Raw genomic sequence first — 19,393 nt, 5'->3', positions numbered from 1 at the left:
GATGGATGGATGATTTGGTTGGTTTACATTCCGGCTGGCATTTGGCGGGATGAGCCGGCGGCACCTTCTGGCAGGTGAGTGTGGGGCACGCAGGGATCTGCTCAGTCCGGGGCCGCCATACATCTCGACCCCAGTCGATACTAATACTTGTCTACCCCTCTGCATAATTTGGAAGATATGTTCTTGGCTTTTTCTTCTTAGACTGGGAATACCCCACGAGCTGGACATTGCTGGAGAGAATGTTGGTTATGCATTCTATTTTGGGCGAATTCCACATCTCAAAGTGCTTCTGGTAAGGATACAAGCTATGACTGAATCTCAGGGCCCTCTCTTGCCCTGCGCCTGTGTCACTCACTTAGCGCCGAACACCTTCCTCCAAGCGATGTTCTTCCTCGTTTTGTCGCGTGGTGAATCGGCTCCGTCAGCCGGGACCCTCTCTCGTTCTCTCCCTCGTTCAGTTCCACTGCCCTCTGTAGTTTCACGACTTAAACCAAAACCGAGACCGTTCCGACTCACTCGTCTCAACGAAACGATGGCTGACTCCCGGGGCCGTGGCCTAGGGGGCGGAGACCGGATCGGAGTGTACAGTTCCAGATACTCAGATGACTGCGGCGGCGGTGTCCGGCGTATGGTACTGCGTCGTTGCAATTGCACACGAGGTGGTACCAAGGGACTCCGGGGACGCATACGTCTGAGTTGCGGCGGTGGCGTTTTGTATCGTGACTCTTGCTCGCTGGGTGTCTCGGGCGGTGTCACATAGCCCGACGAGGTCGTGGTATCGGACTTCTCGAGACGGGCTCCCAGGCGGGAAGACGGCCGCTTGAGAGGCTCGTGGCTTATCCAGGGAACGGGTTGAGCACGTCTCTGCTCTGGAGGCGGCCACCTGAAAAGATGACTAGATGAAAGATTGACTGGCGACGAGGATCGCGGTGTCAGAGGTAACTGACATGTCGGCGTAAGTGACCTCGCTGTTTCCGTTGTGGAGCTGTCAGGTGTCGATGTGGTTGGGGTCTGGGCGAGCCGACTCATATCGTTGGGCGAGGTACTTCCGTCAGGCCGATGGTCTCTCGACTGCGCGTATCTGAAAGGTTGCATTCCCATCGGGATCGGCTTCGTTGGGCTAGGTTTGAAGGCGACCTCTTCCAAGGGGTTGTTCAAGGAAACGTAAATGGTAGAGTCCAGTGGCACACCGGGTCCTACGTGTTCGTCATGTGGCCCATCTCCAACTCGGCGCAATGGTGACGAGTCTCGACTGAAAGACCGGATCGACTGCTTCAACTTCAGTGCGAGATTTCAAGCGAAACCAGGAAACTTACCGCCGGAGCCCGCTCCAAATCGCCGGTCTTGCTTTGGGCCGCATCCCATCGAAAACGGCTTAATCCACCGTCAACCTTCTCGACCCTCCCCAAACCCTTTTGCACAACGTCTTCTCCTTCCATATCAAGGGAGCACACAACACAAACAGGAGGAACCTCCACCTCCCTTCCCTTCTTCCGTCCCATCATGCCCACGTCGTCCTCGTCACCTTGTCCGCACTCATCGAAAAGATTCGAGAGGGGCTCTCCCTGATGGATGATCTTGCTCCCGTAGAACAGACAACCGTAGCATGCACGATGCCAGAAGCACCAACCAAGGCTGACACAGTCATCGCCGCGGCATACGATTTCGCCGCAGACCCAACAGATGGCAAGGTCGATGACCGTGACGTAGCAGGACGAGCAAGCGAGTCGAGCCGAGTGGCCTATAACGTGAGGCGTTCCGTCGGACGGCTGCTAGCAGAAGGTGCACGTGAACGGAGTCGACGTTACTGGTAACATGTTTGAGAAACGTCAAAAGATTGTCGGTTCGTCTGGAGCATGATTCGAACTGCTGCTGCTTAGTCGACGTTTAGAATGGATTGAAAAGACACGGAGAGAAATATCATATTCGGTAACAGGGTCGGGGAAGATCCTCCCTTGGACGAGAAAGTTCTTCGTGCAAGCAACTGCCATCGGTGACTTTATTATCGTCCGATGCAGGTTCATGGAGGAAGTGGCGACACAGACAGGCAGCCTCTTACTAAAGTTGCTGTCATGATTGAGATAGAAGCCGCAACCAAAGCAAAGAGGCAACTAGCTGCTGCCAGGACAAGTACTGCCCCGTTGGTTCACTTTCAGAATTGCACGCACTCACTCAGTTCAAAATATCGACGCGTTGGCGTTCAACTTTTATAACCTAAGGCAGTAGCTCAGTTGAGGCTACACCCTTACCGAGACCAAATGACAAAATGTAATCCTCTTGTGAACGCCCATGGTATGATACAATAGTAAACAAACGCCATGACCAAAGCCGTATCCGCATCCCAACCCCCATGGTCCAGCCAACTCGATCAATCTGAAAATCAAAACATCCCAATTACGCCTTTCGTGATTCCTAGACATCGGTTTGCAGTGAAGCAATCAGTTTCCCGATTCAACTTGCAGCCTTGTCTCCCTGGTGTTTCGCGGTCGTCGTGATATGGTACAATTCAACAACACCAAAGCAAAGTGTTGCGAGTAAAATGCCGCTTCCTGAAAGCTCCAAGTAGTGCATTAGTTGCGCATCTTCGGCTTTGCAAGCATGTTGAGCCGGCTCAGGCTCATGCCCGCACGCTTCTTGGTAGGGCTTGGCGAAGCGAAGGTTCGAGGAGTTTGAGGCTTCTTTCCGATGGTATTGGGGGTAGCTCCCATGAGTCTGGGAGCGAGCAGAGCGTCTCCCTCAGGAACAGGCTCAGCCTTACGTCTCTTGCCTGCTCTCTCGCCTGAAGCCTCTTCAAGGTCTCCCTCTTCCTCTTTGGCTCGAGCGCGCTTCTTGTGGGTCATTCCATGGGGCTTTCCAGCGAGAAGTTGCATGGGAGACCGGTTCTCTTTGTTGGAGAGGGTGTCGGAGCTGGTAGGGAAGCTACCGGGCATGTCAAGCGATCTGCGCACGTGGCGGACGCTGGATTGACCTGCAGTCGAGCCAAAGCCAGTAGGAGAGGCACTAGCAAATCGAATGGTATGGTCGCTGCGGAAGGTGAAGGTGCCCGGAACGGTCGGAGGCAAGACGCTGCTAGTCTCGGCTGCCTTCGTAGTCGGGCTCTCAACAGTCAAGTCGGGATACAAGCCGTCGCTCTCCTCTCGCTGCGTGACGTTTCCAAGAACAGCGTCGAGGTTCGGATACTGTACCTCGCCTTGCTTGCGTCCGGGGCTGATGGTAGAAAAGGCTTTGTGAGCGACAGTGTTCGGAGCGTCAATGGCACGGTCAGTATCCGGGGTGAAGTCAACTCTCTTAAATAGCTTGCGCCGAGGAGTGGTGAAAGGAACGGCAGGCAGCGCCTTCTCGACAACCTGAGGAGCGGGAGTCTGAGAGACGCCGGCAGCAGGCTGAGGAAGGGCAGTCTTGGCCTTATCAAAGGCGCCTTTTCCACCGCGCAAAATTGACTTGACTCTTTCGAATCGACCAGGGCTCACAATCCGGCGTTTCAGCTCGGCCGTCTTCTCCAACGCACCCAGATTGTTGGTGGTGACAGACCTTGTGAGGTTGCCCAGCTCAGGTTTGGAAGGCGATCTCCGAAGACTTCCAAGCTCGGGCTTAGAAGGCGACTTTCGAAGGCTGCCAGGCTCAGGCTTAGAAGAGGACTGGGCAAGACTTCTGAGGTCGGGCTTGCTGGGAGACTTGGCCAGCGAGCTAGGCAGAGGCATCTTGCTGCCAGCAGCGCGAGCAAGGGAAGACTTGGTGGGGTTGGTCAAGGAAGCCAAGCTAGGCTGGGATCGGAGACCAGTTGAAGGTGTAGCCGCAGGCGCAGATCCAGTCGGGGCGTCGTTTCCGCTGGACTTAGGACGCGGAAGAGAGCTACCGTCACGAGAGACAGGCCGGGCGGTCGAGGCATCATCCTCGAAGCGCTGACGAACACGCTTGACGGACGATGGAGGCTCGAGGTTGGCGAAGATACGAGCTCTGGGAGCGTGTCCAGTCGAAGCCTTGAGGGTGCCGTTCGAGCTTGCGTCGTCCAAGTTGGCCTTGGAGGGAGACCGCTTAAGGCTTTTCTGACTGGGAGTGCCAGCCGCAAGCAGGTTCGGCTTGGACGGCTGCTTCAAAATTGACTTGGGGTGGGTGGGGGTGTCCTCGAGGTTGGCCTTGGAGGGGGAGCGCTTCAGGCTGGACTTGGGGTGAGTAGGGGTATCGTCCAAGTTGGCCTTGGACTGAGAACGTTTGAGAGAGCTCTTGTGGGGGGTGACACGGCCCGGCTGGGCTCTGAAGGCTGAAGCATGACCTTCGATAGAGTCCATCTTCTTGAACTCGGCCATGTGTGCGGAGCTGAAGCGACCCGACTTGCCCTTAGCCTTGGCAATCTTTCGTCCATTGAGCTCTTCGTCCTCCCTCTCGAGTTCGCGCTTGGCGAGCAATTCAGCCTTGATTCGAGCAGCTTCTTCGCGCAGCTCGTTCATCATTTGCTGAGCATCGTTACTCAAACCGCTATCTCCGGCGGGCTGGGTAACGCGGAAGGTGAAGGGTGACTCGGGCACACCATTCGTCTTGGACGGTGTCGCCTGAGTATCGTTGGTCTTGTCGGCGGGCTTCATGTCTCTGAAGCCGAGCCAGGTAGCGGAGGGAGGTGCGACTGTAGGGTGGACTTTGCTCGGGTGCATCTCCGACAGAGGAGCCTTCAGTTGAGTGGAGGAGGAAGGCGTGGCGGGATCGTGATTGGGGACGACGAGGGCGTTCAAGCTCTCTGCGACGTTCTTGGAAGGAGGAGTGTCGTCGCGCTCGACGACGGAAGAGAGAGTCTGTTTGGCCTTGGGCTGCAGAAAGGACGTGAGTCGGGGCCCGCGAGTCGTTTGTTTACGGCGGCGGTCAGAGTGTCTTACCTTGGGCGTGTTTGTCGCGCTGGCCAACCGGGCCGAACGACGGCGAGGCGGCGTCATGCTGTAGAGCTGTTCGTGATTCTGGTCGAATTTGGCGGTTTTTTTGCTGTGAGGTTAGTAAAAGTTGATGAACGAGAGGAAGAGGTGCTCGATCAAGCCAGGCCCTTGGAGAGAGAGATTTGATGATGTCAGGCGAGGTGGATGTGGTGCGGACGGGCAGGGTAAGGTGAAGACGAGGTGCCGCTGCTGGGTACGTAGAACGCGACGGGGATTTTTGGTGGTGGTGGAGGGGTTGCCGTTTGTTTACATTCCAGCGTGTTGTTCTTTGTTTGGATTGGCTGGTCCGAAGAGGGAACACTCACTGCTGTGAGGGGCCCAAGCTCCACGCTCCGGGCCTGGGGATCAGGTGGGGCCACTTTTTTCGGCCGGACAGTGTTTGCACGGTTTGATGGTGAATTTGTTTACTTCTGTTTGCAGTCAACCCAGTGTTTGCCTGTTTGCTTGGCGGGTCCCGTAACCCTGAACATCTCGGTGCTCGTGGGTCGAAGTTGAACAGGGCAGGAGCACATCGGGTCTCCTCCTTCTCGAACCCTCTGGTGTTTCACGTGCTTCGATGATGTTCACCTTGTTTTGGACATGCTGTCTGGTACGACGTTGTCTAGTGTTTCATTCTACTACTGCGCTTGTCCATTTGGAAGTCGGATCGCGACTCTGTCATCAGACGTTTTTGACAGAAGTGACTCTCGTCCCACTTCACCTCGATTTAATCTGACAAAGTGTTTTTTCTATCGTTTAGATGTTGGCGAGATCAATCTTCGATTAGGCTGGGAGGGCTTACATATACATATGAACCTTAAACCCTCATTGTGTTAAGTGCTGGGTATGTACACTTCTATCGTGTCTGTGGAAAGTTATTCCTCAATGTGTTACATGATACGGGATTTTTTTCGTCACACGCAATGATCACATTTTTTCTGATCAATCTTCGATTCGACAATGGGTATTCTACTCGTCACAACCACCACCAACTTGGAGGCGCAACACCACTATGGGCTGGCTGCATCTCGAATACTGTAAGCTATCGTCCTGCCACAAGGGCCCATCCCCGTTTAATTCTCTCGGGGATGACTGTAATAAAGTCCACAATTAATCTTGCTGACCACATCCTAGCCTACAAAGTTTACTGACGCACTCACTGCTTTTACTGCCTGCTCAGATACAGGAGGCTACCCAGACCTCTGGGGCAGAAACAGCTCGCCCCTCGTTTTCGAACTCCACGGTGACCCAACTCGGCGTGAGGGCGCCTTCATTTATTAGTTCAGCATGAAGCGTACTCTGTGAAGATCACTTACTCGGTTTCATAGCATGACACAACAAAAACCCGCCACACATGGAGAGCTACCATTGGGCGCGCTCGTGGCTTTCGTCGGGGATAGTTCATCGTCAGCACCATCAGATGGCAAAGATTCCGATGTTCTCCAGCGAGAGGATCGACGGACGCGGCTTTATGACCTCCGCGGCTGCAATGCCCTCAGGAACGCAGACCCAACAGGATCTTGCTCGTCCGGAAACTGTCCAAGTCAGAGCCAAGCCCACTTGAGGCGTTGCTTTGCTCGCAATCCTGGGCATTGAACCGAACTCCGTCGGACACGACGCTGCTCGCTTGTGTCTGTTGGCTGACGACCACGATTCGGGTATTTTGCGCAGACAACATGACGGCTTTGACACGCCGCCAAAGACTGCGTCAAGTCTCAAGTCTGCGCAAATATAATGCTATGTGGCCAGGCCAGCCACTCATTCCACTCCGGGCCAAGGTACTCCGTGATAACCCGCAGCAAATTGGCCCCGGAACCGCCGACCTGCCACAGCTCTCTCACTAGATGTAGAATAACAGCGTGGTTCCCCAACACGGCGGCAGCCTCCGGTCTCCGCTGGCTCAACATCTCGATAAACTCTTCCGGGACGAAGAACGCCCACGTAAAGACCATCTGGACCAGTCGCTCCCTCGAGCGTCTCTCCCAATTATCGTATGCGACCTGTACCAGCTCGACAGCACGTCTACAGGCCTCCTTGGACGCCGCATCGAGGTTGGAAGAGGAAACCAAGCCCTGCAGGGCGTCGCAATCACGGCCCCTTCCCACAAGCTCGTCTTCTCCCGGGCCCCAGGTAAGAAATGGGCGGAGTTCAGAGCCCTCGAGCTCGGGCCTGGCGGCCTTCAGGACGGACGCTCCGCGTTGGCGGAGGCGAGCGAAGTTCAGGTAGCTGTCGAGGAAGGCGTCCAGCCCGGAACTGCTGTTGGCAAGAGCGTCGATGCAGAGGTGTCGGCCGAGCATGGAGGAGAACATAGCTATTGCCACGCACGTCGAGTCGTTGATGTCTGGTTTGGTAGTGTTGAAGATGGAAATGGCCTCATTTTGCAGCTGGACGGCCTGCTCCACGTAGTACTGTTTCCTGTCGAGTCTGGTGTGAGAAAGGTGCATGGCCGAGAACGACAGTATCTCATGCATGAGATATGGTGCGTCTATGCCGGCTTTGACGGTAAGTTCGGTCGCCTGTTGGCGGAGGCTCTCACTCATCTCGGGAACAATCAGGTCACCGCGGAAGTTGAAAAGAAACTCCATGTGGTCCATGTTCACCTGAGGCCCGGAAGGTTGGAGTGGCATATCCGAATGCGCCAGCGCCGAAGCCCGGGCCGGGTTAGATGAGGAAGCCCCGGGTCCCTTGAGATCATCGTGCGGAGAGCAACCGGAGTCCCTTGACGGGGTGCTCGGCCCCGATCTGAAGGCGTCCCCGGGGCAGTCCTCGCCGATGGACACCACCGGAGGCGGAGGAGTCCGGTACACGCATTGCCTTTCGATGATGGCGCAGTTCTTGCACGTTGGCCGGGTCTCATCGCACTTGGAACTCGGAAGTCAGAGGGGCAATTTTTACTACATGATTCGTGACTGATGCTCGCTTACCTTGATGTGTCGCCGTTTGCATTCAACGCAGCCATTCCGCGACTTCTTGTGGGCACGGCGGTTCATATTCGAGGTCGTGTGCCGCACTTCCGGGGTGGGTAAGGTCTCTTCGCAACTCACTTATAACATAATGAGTTGTACACAATGAAGAAATAGGGGAACGAACGGATGAGTTGGGGTTGAAGTTGTACCTAATGCGAAAGCGAACCCAAAAGCCAAGACGCCGAAATATTGTGGGGGGGACGTTGAGTGAACGCCGGCCAGCTCCGGGGGTCCGTAGGAGAGGCTCCTAGTGCCTAATGCGCCAATCACGGCTTGATGCTCAGCGCAAGGGTCCCTATCGTCAGAATGAAAGTCTCCCCTGGGCTGGTTAAGATGAAATCCATCGTTTTAAGTTTCTCTCATCGCTCATTCATTCCATCAAGGAGCTTTTGTTACAGCGTCATTTTTATACGAGTCTCATCACTCACCATTTCGCTGCGTTAGCTATACAACAACGAACACGCGCATCATGGCTCATTGATTTCCCTTCAGAATATGGTTGTTATTGCCCTTCTGCCTGCTCTCATTCGAAATCACTTACACCCCGGCTTATGGGTATGTGACGCTGTAGACGCTACACCACGGGCAACATGGCCTCCGTAGCTTCATTGACATTGATCATGAGATTCTCAGATCAACCAACGTGTATCTATCTGATGCAATGTTGATGCTGCTGGTGCGTACGACACGGCCTTGTTGCATTTGTTAACGGCGTGCTCAAATAAGACTACTGACGGTCTCGAAGATGGGAACAACTTGGACATGATTCACCGTGAAGCCCAAAACACCCTTTTCACAACTTGGTTTGACGCTGAATATACTTATACAATGCCTCGAACTCGGAAGTGGCGCCGTCATCTCCCTACCTATGTACCAATCGAAATATTGCCAGCAATGGTGTACTGCATAGTACAGCCGTCCGTCCATCGAGCTTTACCGAATCGACATGTAATTACCCGCTGCAGCACCCATGTCGAGCTGGAGAGGAGGATACCAGGGCCAGGCAAAAGAAGCTTTCGATAGAGCGACGAACAAATCTCTAGCAGCAGCACCGGAGACCCTTAGCGTCACCCGATTGGCACTCAAGACAGCGGCCTCCAACGACGACCGGCCCCCAAGAACGTGGTCCCACGATTCGCGAGCGTTCAAGCTAACCACCGACATCTCATGGCGGGGTAAACCGGCACCGAACAATGCTCACTAGAGAATGTCCGCATTGTCCTCCTCAGGAATTCCCTTCCCCCTTCTGCCCTGTGCCGAGTGGACGGACTCAATGACATCTTCCTCTCCAACGGCGCATCTTCGATCACACCCATACCTGGGGGCGCAATGGTACCCGGTATGACGCCATAAGGGTGGAACCCAACCACGACACTCGACCGTCCGCAACATCTCCAAACCAGCCGGATCCCATATCATCCTGCCTTGATTTATATGTGTCATTCCAGTTTTTCTGTCACTAAAACAATAAGGGACTTTGGCGCCGAGCACACCGATGGCGAACGTGGTATCCGGTCTCCCCGTTGGTGACGATGTGTGCCATCTTTACATCCCCAGCGCCAAGAAACCGACGATCAGGGTCCCAGTTTCTTCAACCATCACCAACAACACCACTCACACCCCCATGACGAGCTGAAGGAGGTTATTACACCACAGCCAGCCCAGTCCAGAAACGGCTTACCGTGCTCCCGAAAAACAAGTGTTTTAGCCAATTCCATCTCGCGCTCTGCCAAGATGGCGCGGACCTGTACACTGCTACCCCCTTCAAATGGACTCGCCGTTGGCGGTTCAGCCAGACAAGGCAGGCACACGGCATGGCAAGCGGCGCGCGCCATGCAGCCCATTTCATCCCATCCCATCTGAACGAGAAGAGCCCAGCCAGTCCACGCGGGGATTCCCAGAAATGTCGTAAACATGCGTCTGCTAGCGCTCCGTCCGTCCACCCTCGATGGGCCACTGCCTTGTCGATCGGGAGGGTCCATACGCCAACATGTGAGAGTGAGACCGGTATTCTCGACCAGCATCATGGCGCAGCCAAGCAAGCAGCAGCTCTCGTCTCATAGCACCCATTTAAATGCCGTCCCCTCGATCACATCCGTCTAGTCTCCCAAGCCTCTTTGCATCATCTCATCATCATACCCATCTGAACTCACTCACAACATTCAGCCCTATACACACAAAGCAAACATGTCTTACGGCGGAAACGACAGCGTAAGTTCAGTCAGAAGCTTGCCCCTCAGCCGTTGATAGCTTCCCATTTCAAACTAACACCTCCACATAGTCCAACTACGGTTCCAGCAGGGACAACGAGGCCAGCTACGGCTCTTCTCGCAACGAGGACTCCTACGGCTCCTCTCGCCGCGACAACGACGACTCTTACGGCTCATCACGCAATGAGGACTCTTACGGTTCCTCCCGTCGCGACAACGAGGACTCCTATGGTTCATCCCGCAAGGACAATGACGACTCCTACGGATCCTCTCGCAATGAGGACTCATACGGCTCCTCCCGCCGCGACAACGACGACTCCTACGGGTCCTCCAACACCTCCAACCCCGTGAAGCACTCCGCCTTTGACGAATCAACCTCCTCCAACCTCGCCGGCGCAGACTCCCTCGCCTACAACGCCTCCGAGAACAACGGCCGCACCTACGACAACGACACGTCCTCCTACGGCAACACCACCTCCAGCACCACCAACGACTCCTCTTACGGATCTTCTACCCGCCGCGACAACGACGACTCCTACGGTTCATCCACCCGCCGTGACAACGACGACTCCTACGGCTCCTCCACCCGCCGCGACAACGACACCACCACCTCGTCCTACGGCACAACCGGCCGCAACGATGACTCCTACGGCTCCTCAGGCCGCATCGGCGGCAACGACGACTCCTCGTACGGCTCGTCCGGCCGCAACGAGAGCGATTCCTACGGATCTTCGCGCCGCGACAACAACAACAACAACGACAACGGCAACTCGTACGGCTCTGACTCCTACGGCAGCAGCGTCAACAAGGGCGACAAGGGAGGAGACAGCAAGCTGGGCAAAGTCCTGGAGAAGGCGGGCAGCTTGCTCAACAGCGACAAGCTCGAGAGCAAGGGACACGAGAAGAGGGAGGCCAAGGGGGCCTTTGGCAGCAACGATGACTACTAGACGTTCGAGCCGCGCCGCAAGTGAGCTCTTGATTTTGAAAATGTTACGAACTAGCGAGTTTAATACAATCTAATATTGAATGAATGGCAAGGCCTGGTTTGAAAGTAGGTGGAAGGATGATTTGAATGCTGTGCTATGCGCTATGAAATACTACCGATTACCACCACCCCATCGTAGTCAGTTTTTAGTACACCTTCTTGGTGATCCTCACCAGAATAACACTCTCCGTGACCCTGCCCTCGCAATCCATAAGATGCACGAAACGGTAGCCGCTTCTCAAACGATCAAGTCTCACAGCCGCCCAAGCCGCCAAGTCATCCCGCATAATCTCGTCGTCCCTAACGGTGAACCGCACAAAAGTCAACTCCTCCACAACACCGGGGACACCTGTGAACTTGAGCTCCTCGCCCTTGAAGTCGGGGTCGATGCCCTTGTTCGACTTGGTCTTGGCCTTGTACTCGCCCTCCTGCTCGTGGCCTTCGTTCTTGATGTGAGCGCCGGGGAGGCGTTCTTCCGGGGACTCGACGTGGATCTCGACCTTGACGTAGGGCTTGAAGCCGGAGACCTTGGTGTCTCCCGGCGGCAATGGGAGGTTTTGCGCGGCGAGGACGTCGATTTGGAGATCGAGCGTTTTGTACGTGATCTGCGGGGCGTCGAGGGCTGCGTCAGGGGCAGGAGGAGGAGGTGAGCCGGCCTTGAGGCAGCGGTACCCTTCACTTTGTCAATACTCATGTTCATCGTGTTTCCATGAACGTAAAACGTACCTTCAGGCTTCAAGACGTAGCCCGGCGTGCCCGCAAACATGGCCTCGTTGAGCATCATCCCTTCATCCCAGTTCTGCCAGTTGAGCGCTACAATCTGGATACCCCTGCGCCAAAAAACGGGCGCGTCGAGATTGGAACTTCTAATTCGCAGGCCAGAGGGATACGCTCGCATCAGATAATGTCGGTTGTGGTGAAACAAAATCTCTGGCTGTTTTTCGTGGACTTCCATAACGCCCTTCTCTGACAGCGAGAAGATGTGCGTCGGCATTGAGGCCTCGGGCTGCGTAAGGGACTTGAAAGAGATTCCTCGAGTGTAGACTCCAAGTCTACTCAGCGCATGGATGATCTTGGAAGCCTTCTTCTTCTCAGCTTTCTTGTTGGAAACATCCCCAGTCGGCCTCTCGTCGCTCTCGTCGTCTTCGAGAACAGCTTCCCCTGCCTCCGTAGGCGGCGGGGCGTACTTCACCTTGACCAAGATTTTACCCTTGAGATCTGCCGGACGCGGTAGTTCTGAGGCGTCGACTTCCGGAGTCGGGACCAGCATGCCCTTCCATGTATCCTCCATGATTTGAACCATGACCTCCTGCTGCTGCGGACCACAGTGTACTTCTAGACTGACAATCAATGGCGTGTCGGTGGCAACGAAGCCGAAGTCTCGGATCGTCTCGCAGACGTGCCGGAAAGAAACCTCCTTGGTGAGGGTGTAACCGTGGAAGACCTGGGGCTCGATACCGTAAGGCTTCGGCGATGGCGTCTTCTGCAACTCGAGCTTTTGCCCTTCGGCAGGTAGGCTTGATGTTGTAGGCGGGCTCGTTGTGGTGGGCGGGCTTGTTGCGCCAGGTGGACTCGTCGCTGCCGGGGCACTGACACTCTCCTTCTTCTCGATCCTCTCATCCATCTTTTTCCCCAAGGAAGTCTTTTCAAGCCTGCTCGACAGCGAACTCGGCATCTTATCCTTGAGCTTCGACAGCCGACTCTTCTTCACCTTGGTGCCAGCAGCGACCTCCTCATCGCTGCTGCTCACCGACGTGCCGTCCTCGTTATCGGAATCATCCCCATCCCAGACGTCGATCTCGATGCAGCGGCACCCTCTCAGCAGAACGTTCTTGTACGCTTCGGTGCTCGACTCGCTGTACAGCTGGTTACCGGTGAGATACGTGTTGTGGCTGGAGCTGATGAAATAGCTCGACAGAGGGTAGGTGAGGTCCGTTTCCTGGGCCGGGCGGGTGATGGCCGAGTAGGAGGAGGTCATGTAGGTCAAGAACCCGTTAAAGTCCAACTCATCCGGCGCGGCGGCCCCGATGGCTTTCAGGTGCTCGATGCACTCGTCATCGGCCTGGACGTTCTTGACGAAGGATGCGATCTGCTCCTTGTGCCACTTCTTGTCGTCCTTGCCGGCGTGGACGTTGAAGATCTTTGTGAGGTGAGGCAGGATGGAGTCGTTGAGCGTCTTGACGGTGCGCTGCGTCTCGCTGGCGCCGCCGCCTGCCTGCAGGGTCGGCGGGACTACTGTAGGTTGAGTTGCTGTGTCCGCCATGATGTGTTTCGGTGTAGGTTGGATAGACAAGAAAGAGAAGCGGTGAGGCGGGCGATGATCCAAGATAAATGAGGGTTTTAGGAGAGCGGCGAGGTCGATAAAAAGGAAGTGAGACGCCTGATGATGCAAGTAGACTTAAGAGATACAACACGCGTCTCGTATGCTGGTGACAATCAGCCAGTCAGCGTGGTTGAGCCGCGTAGTCGAGACTAGGGAAATGATGAAAGTCGTTCTTGTTTTGTTTCGACGTTCGGCTCGCAAGCCCGGTTTTTTTCCCTCTTGACATATGTGGCAGTACGTCAACCACGCCAAGTGCTACTTTATCCAAAAGAACAGAGCAATCTTGCTTTCTGACCCGCTCTTGTCAATTGATTGAGCCGACGATCCAGCAGGACGTACGGTTCAGACGGGCAAGGGTGGCACAGAAATCCTGAGCTGAGTGGTTCCTTCGCCCAAGGGACCAAGCCGGAATCGTGGCAGCTTGTCAGTTGCGGGCATGCGATGATGATGGAGGTCCCCCCCTCTTTCGTGACCACCCCCTGAAGTCTGTGCTATGGCGTCACAGGGTCCTGCTAGCTGATCTTTAGCGGTAACAGACCCAGCCCAGACCGCTGGAACTCTAGTGTACCTAGGGGCCCGGGGGAAGCTGCCCGGCAGGTACTGCGTGCTCATTGGGGGGCGATATTTATAGCGAGGTTTCTTATCGATAGGTAGCAACGACCCGCGTGAACCCCGCCAAACCCCCTTCCTTTTACCCCTCATTTTAGTGCTCGAATGTCGGTCTGGGATCCCTGCGTTTCGAGGAGCCTCTAGAACCTGTGGTTTCCGGTGAGGAATTTCCCATCGTTGGAAGACGGACGACTCGAGAGGTCGTCGCAGCAACGCAATTGGCTTTGACTCGCTGGTCTGATGTTGAACTATGCAATCGCATCAGACAGGCGGCTCTTCAGCCCCGAGCATGAACATGCAAAGTACGAGGAACGGGCCGCACCCGCCAAGTGGGCCAACCTCATGCTCTCAGCTTGCGTTCATCCTGGAACTTATGCTTGGCCTCCAGCTGTGCGAGGTAGGTAGGCAGGCAACCGAGAGCTACCTGTTCCTAGACGCTATATCGAATATCGTGTATTCATAATATGTCTCGCTCATAAGTGTCGTTAGGTCGTAAGGCGTGATAGCGATAATATGTACATATCCATCCACCACATAGCCCCCTCTCCTCTGAATGTTAAGATCGCTCGTTCGTACCTGAAATTCGCCCATTATATATGGCAAATCCGCTCTTGGCCATCCTCCTCATCTCATGGCCTCAACCTCTTACCGCTCTCTCATGTCACCTCGCCCGCTCTCACCTCTCATTTTTCTTTCTGCTTCCTATTCTCCAGTCAGTCCCCTCGTCCCCAACGTGTCTTCACGGCTTGATCGGCGTAGTCACTGACGTCCACGTATTCGCCTTGCTCATCGTCCGCTTCCTCATCATCGCCATGATGTCGGCCTCCATGTGTTCGATGTTCTTCTCCAGATCCGCGTCCTCGACGGCGAACTGGCCCTCGCGCCGCTTGTCGAACCACAGCCACCCGACAACGATGATGATGGTTAGGGGTACAGTGATGGCGAAGTAGACCCAGAGCGATTTCGAGATGACGGGATCGGCGTCTGTGATGCTGTCGTCAGTATCGTTTTCCAACACGATCCATCATCTGAGATGTGACGGTATACCCACCCTTGGCGAAGTCGAAAAACGTCATGCTAAAAACGGACGCCAGAAAAGTCCCGGGCAAGAACACCGCACCGAGCAACGAAATCGTCTTCATCGCCGTGCTGTCCCTCTTGCTCGCGTGTGCCAACCTCCTCTGCTCACCGGCCATCTGGAACTGAATCTTAGACTCTCGCTGCGACAGCAAGTTGTACAACTGTCTCACGGGTCAGCACATACTCCTCTATCCCCCCTCAACACCGAGCACCAAAACCAAACGTACCGCGCTTCGCTGGATGTGAAGTCTTTCCAACGTCGTCGCCTGGTAATTCTCGATTCCCCTCAGCTTGATCTTGTAGAAGTCCAAACGCGCGTTCATGCTCCGGTGCAGCTTATGCAGCTCGACCGTGAACCGTTCCACGGGCACCTTGTGCTTGAAAAGCGCCATCGCCGACTCGAGCTCCTTGACGACCTCGATGTACGCCTGCGGCCGCTTCCACAGGACCTGGCTGTGACACTCGACCAGGTCACGGCTGATGGCGTCGACCTCGAGATATCCGTCCCTGCTTACATATCCCTCCTCGTCCTCGATCTCGTTGCGCATGCTGACGGCGTGTTCCAGCCTGCGCAGCCAATCGCGCGCGTCGCGCTGCTTCTGGTCGTTCACCGACGACAGGTCGTGCGAGAGGATGATGACCGGCAGCAGCATCGGGTGGCCGACCTGCTTGGCGCAAAACGTGAGGTGGCGGATCGCGTCGACCATGTTGGAGCTGGGTGTGCCCTTGACGTAGCCCGACGTGATGCCCGTGCTGAAACGGTGAGAGAGCATGATCTCCCACCCACGAGTTTTGCCCTTCTTCCGCACATCGGACTTGCGGAAGATGATTTCTGACGGGGTCGTCAGTCAGTGTGACGATGAGATACGGAGGTCTTGGACTCACGAAGGGTCGGATCTTCGTCGTCCTGGTCGTAGGCGGACCAGAAAAAGGGACCGACGACACTGGTGCCCTCGATGGCTCTGAACGGTAACCTCATGGCCCTCACCATGGACTCATAAGCATCGGCTGTGAAGGAGATAGTGTGCGGGGTGAAGGTGTCCTTGTGCTTGGCATTTTTCTGGAGACTATTGAACCGTCAGTTACTCGAACAATTGAGTTGCCAGAGTTGACAAACACTAATCGAATGCCGCTCAGAAGCGTAACGCCCTCCTTGAGCTTTGGAGGTTCAAATGCGCCCTGAAACAATCGCATTGTCAGTCAATACATCTCACTCCACGAGTCTCAGACAACGGTGTAATTGGCTCAATGTACTTACCCGTCGGTACAAGAAGTTGTCGAACTCGTCCATGGTGAGCGGGTGCTCTTCGCAGGAATCGTAGAACGGGTCCTGTCAATTGAGTTAACCTCAGTCCCTTCTGCGCCATTCCCGGTAAACCGTCCGATTTTCATCCAGAAGAGCCTCAGAATCAAGAACTCACCGAATAGTTGAGGATTTCGACGTAGTGCGTCGCCTCGGTGACTTGGCGGCACATGCCGACATGCTCGCGGAACATGTAGTCGTCCATGTTGAACCTTCAATCGAGCCGCTCCAAAACAAACTCACCAATCCCTCCAAAACAGTGTAAAAGACAAAACAAGGCCAAAGAGGCTTCACCGAGGAAAAGAGTGAGAAAAAAGAGTTTTGTAGGTTCCTGCAGGTCGCCATCATGGCTCCAGACGGACTACTTTCATAAGCCGCCCAGCCCCGTGACTTTCCACCACCACTACCTCCACGCTGCAGCAGGCGGTCGGGTCCAGTCTGGCCCATGCAATCTGCACTTGGAGGCCACCCGGGGCCAATTGGAGTTGGTCGCGGACACCGCCCACAGCGGGTTCTCTCACTGGACGTCCGTCTCCTCATGCTTCCACAGCGCTCTTCGCAGGGGCTTTGAGCGGACTCCCAATGTCGGCTACGAAAGCTTGTAGCGTCCAGGTCCCTCTCATGTCCACCGTCCGTCCCGCAGGCATGGCAACGATCCCCGCATCCAGCCTCTACCCCCCTGTCACCGCCAGAACGAACCGCTGCTCGTTCTGCATTAATAGGGCCGGATATGAACCCATTGGAGCTTGTTTGAACCATTGCCGTGGGGGTGTTTGCCTTTTACACGGTGAACTGGGCCTGAAGGCTTTCTGCTAGACCGACCCAAGTTACGGGAGAAACAGGTGCAGCGCGTGCGTGTCGAAATACTGCCCGTCATCCGCACACATTCGTCAAACAACACGTTCTAGCCTTCGAATGGACGAGACTAGCTCGACTTCGGCTGTTCCTGCAGTGGTCTGGCCCTAGGACCTGGTCGTCGTCGTTGTCCATACTCCTGGGAAGCAGTGGAAGATAATTGCTGTAGGTATTGATGTATCCAAGTAATACGGTAACAAGTCTCGTCTTGTTGCACTTTTCCATCTTCCAGGTCCTTTACTACCAACCGACCCCGTCATTGCTTTCCCATCCTTTTCCAAACCTCCAACCAGGCGCCCAAAACTGTGCAGACATGATTTACGAGGCCCCTAGTGTCTGCCAGGCGCCCTATACTATTCGAACACTGCTTGCAGACCGGAACACGCTTGCACATTCGCGGTACCAAGTCGACTCCGATCCAAGAAAGACATTAGAAGTCGGTGAATAGATTGCCATATCTGAAACACCACGTTAGCAAAACCCCGGACTGTTCGGGAGGGAAAAACCCACTCGTCGTGCCCATTTGAGCCGTAGCGTTCGGGATCCTCAGGGTATCGGTCGAACTGGCTCGCGTCGCCCGCGCCGGCCTTGACCGGGGGCGTGTACGGCGCGTCAATGTCCTTACGCGCGAGCCTGTCCCAGGTGACTTCCGTGAACCACGGGTGGTTCTTGACGTCGTTCGGACCGCCGTACAGGTTACCCAACCGCTTGGTGAGGTCGGCCGTAATCAGCTTCTCCAACAGGTCCTGCGCGTCGGGGTTGATGTAGGCCGGGTATTTCACTTTGCCCTTGAGAATGTTTTCGTAGATCTTCATTGGCGACCCGCTGTCCCAAAACGGTGTGTACCCGCACAACATCTCGTATATCAAAATACCAAGAGACCACCTGTCCTGGGGTTAGCATCTGGAAATGACTCTCTCCTGCCGGCCGGAGCTTACCAATCCACGGATTTGTTGTAGCCCTTGTTCGAGACGACCTCGGGTGCCAGGTAGTCTGGGGTACCGCAAAGCGTCCAGGTCTTGTCCGGCACTCGCTTGGCGAAACCAAAATCTGTTATCTTAAGGTGTCCATGCCTATCGAGCAGGAGGTTCTCGGGCTTGAGATCTCTGTAAATGATGTTTCTCGAGTGCAGGTATTCGAGCGCTAACGTGACTTCGGCCGCGTAAAACTTCGCGACGGGGTTCGGAAAACGCTGCAACGCCGGGTTAGCACGGTCACATACACGACGTCTTCCTATTTGAACCGGCACGTACCCCAGACTTCCTCAGCAACGAGAACAGCTCACCACCTTCGACAAAGTCCATCACCATGTACAGGTTTTTCGAATCCTGAAACGTGCCCCATAACGTGATCAAGAATGGGTGCTTGACCTCGCCCAGCATGCGCCTCTCGTCGTTGGTATGTTCGACTTGCTTCATCTTGACGACCTGCGCCTTCTTCAACACCTTGACGGCATAGAAGCGCTGGTTGTGCTTGGATTGCACCAGGTGGACTCTTCCGAAACTACCCGTTCCTAGCGTCCGCAGGATGTCGAAGTCTTGCAACGTGTATTTCCCCTTGGTCTGGCGGACCTGCTGGTCGACGGCCTGCTGCTGCATACCGGGGTGCTGCTGCTGCTGTTGCTGTTGCGGGGTGTGCAGCATCGATTGGGACTGTTGCTGCTGGAGGCGGACGGGATCGGTGCCGGGGCTCGGGTTGGGTTGAGGGGCTTGCGGCTGCGCTAGGTAGTGGCCGTTGTTCGTACCGTCATGCTGAGGAGGATTGATAAGGTTGCTGATGCTCGGCAGGTTCTGTTGATCGGTTTGTTGGTTGTAATGCGGCTGGTGAGGTGCCGACTGGTTGGGCGGGTGGACGGTGACGGGATACATCTGCTGGTGTTTCGCGGCCTCGGAGGAGGCCGAATCCTCGTGCTTGTGTCCTTGGCCGCCGTGGGAAGGCGCCTGGGAGTTGGAGGACAGCGAGGAAAGGGTGGTCGAGATGGAGCTGTCGAATGGCTTGGACGAGGTGGGTGTTACCGGACTTGTGGGTAAACTGGCGCCTTGAGGGTCCTGATCCCTCGTCCGTTTTTTCTTGAGGAAGCCGAGGGTAGGCATATGAAGGTCGGAGAGGAAAGAAGGGCGGCTTGCCCCTTGGAGAAACGGCGTAAATGCGCAGGTGTCGG

General features: G+C 55.4%; 5 protein-coding genes across 5 annotated transcripts; 1 reads left to right on the top strand and 4 right to left on the bottom strand.

Moving 5' to 3' along the window:
• Window positions 1–2,570: 2,570 nt before the first annotated feature.
• Window positions 2,571–7,891, bottom strand: CkaCkLH20_10888 (uncharacterized protein; the record flags this gene model as incomplete). The annotated part of the gene is made up of 4 exons (XM_038893602.1): window positions 2,571–4,802; window positions 4,869–4,971; window positions 6,660–7,762; window positions 7,826–7,891. The coding sequence occupies 4 exons, from the start codon at window positions 7,889–7,891 to the stop codon at window positions 2,571–2,573; spliced, it is 3,504 nt and encodes a 1,167-aa protein (XP_038741151.1).
• A 2,001-nt stretch (window positions 7,892–9,892) lies between these two features.
• CkaCkLH20_10887 (putative stress protein DDR48) lies at window positions 9,893–11,024 on the top strand (the record flags this gene model as incomplete). The annotated part of the gene is made up of 3 exons (XM_038893601.1): window positions 9,893–9,964; window positions 10,034–10,078; window positions 10,149–11,024. 3 exons carry the CDS (start codon window positions 9,893–9,895, stop codon window positions 11,022–11,024), a joined length of 993 nt encoding a protein of 330 aa, XP_038741150.1.
• Window positions 11,025–11,208: 184 nt separating this feature from the next.
• Window positions 11,209–13,325, bottom strand: CkaCkLH20_10886 (phospholipase c; the record flags this gene model as incomplete). The annotated part of the gene is made up of 2 exons (XM_038893600.1): window positions 11,209–11,735; window positions 11,789–13,325. The coding sequence occupies 2 exons, from the start codon at window positions 13,323–13,325 to the stop codon at window positions 11,209–11,211; spliced, it is 2,064 nt and encodes a 687-aa protein (XP_038741149.1).
• Window positions 13,326–14,733: 1,408 nt separating this feature from the next.
• CkaCkLH20_10885 (uncharacterized protein) lies at window positions 14,734–16,582 on the bottom strand (the record flags this gene model as incomplete). The annotated part of the gene is made up of 7 exons (XM_038893599.1): window positions 14,734–14,978; window positions 15,046–15,235; window positions 15,302–15,906; window positions 15,960–16,141; window positions 16,192–16,253; window positions 16,333–16,404; window positions 16,496–16,582. The coding sequence occupies 7 exons, from the start codon at window positions 16,580–16,582 to the stop codon at window positions 14,734–14,736; spliced, it is 1,443 nt and encodes a 480-aa protein (XP_038741148.1).
• A 1,080-nt stretch (window positions 16,583–17,662) lies between these two features.
• On the bottom strand, window positions 17,663–19,325 carry CkaCkLH20_10884 (cAMP-dependent protein kinase catalytic subunit; the record flags this gene model as incomplete). The annotated part of the gene is made up of 4 exons (XM_038893598.1): window positions 17,663–17,690; window positions 17,743–18,117; window positions 18,171–18,424; window positions 18,486–19,325. 4 exons carry the CDS (start codon window positions 19,323–19,325, stop codon window positions 17,663–17,665), a joined length of 1,497 nt encoding a protein of 498 aa, XP_038741147.1.
• Between the last annotated feature and the right edge of the window lie 68 nt (window positions 19,326–19,393).

This window comes from Colletotrichum karsti (genome assembly GCF_011947395.1).
Source record: "Colletotrichum karsti strain CkLH20 chromosome Unknown Scaffold43, whole genome shotgun sequence".
Lineage (NCBI taxonomy): Eukaryota > Fungi > Ascomycota > Sordariomycetes > Glomerellales > Glomerellaceae > Colletotrichum > Colletotrichum karsti.
The sequence above is the reverse complement of the archived record's forward strand: the minus strand, read 5'-3'. Positions and strand labels throughout refer to the sequence as shown.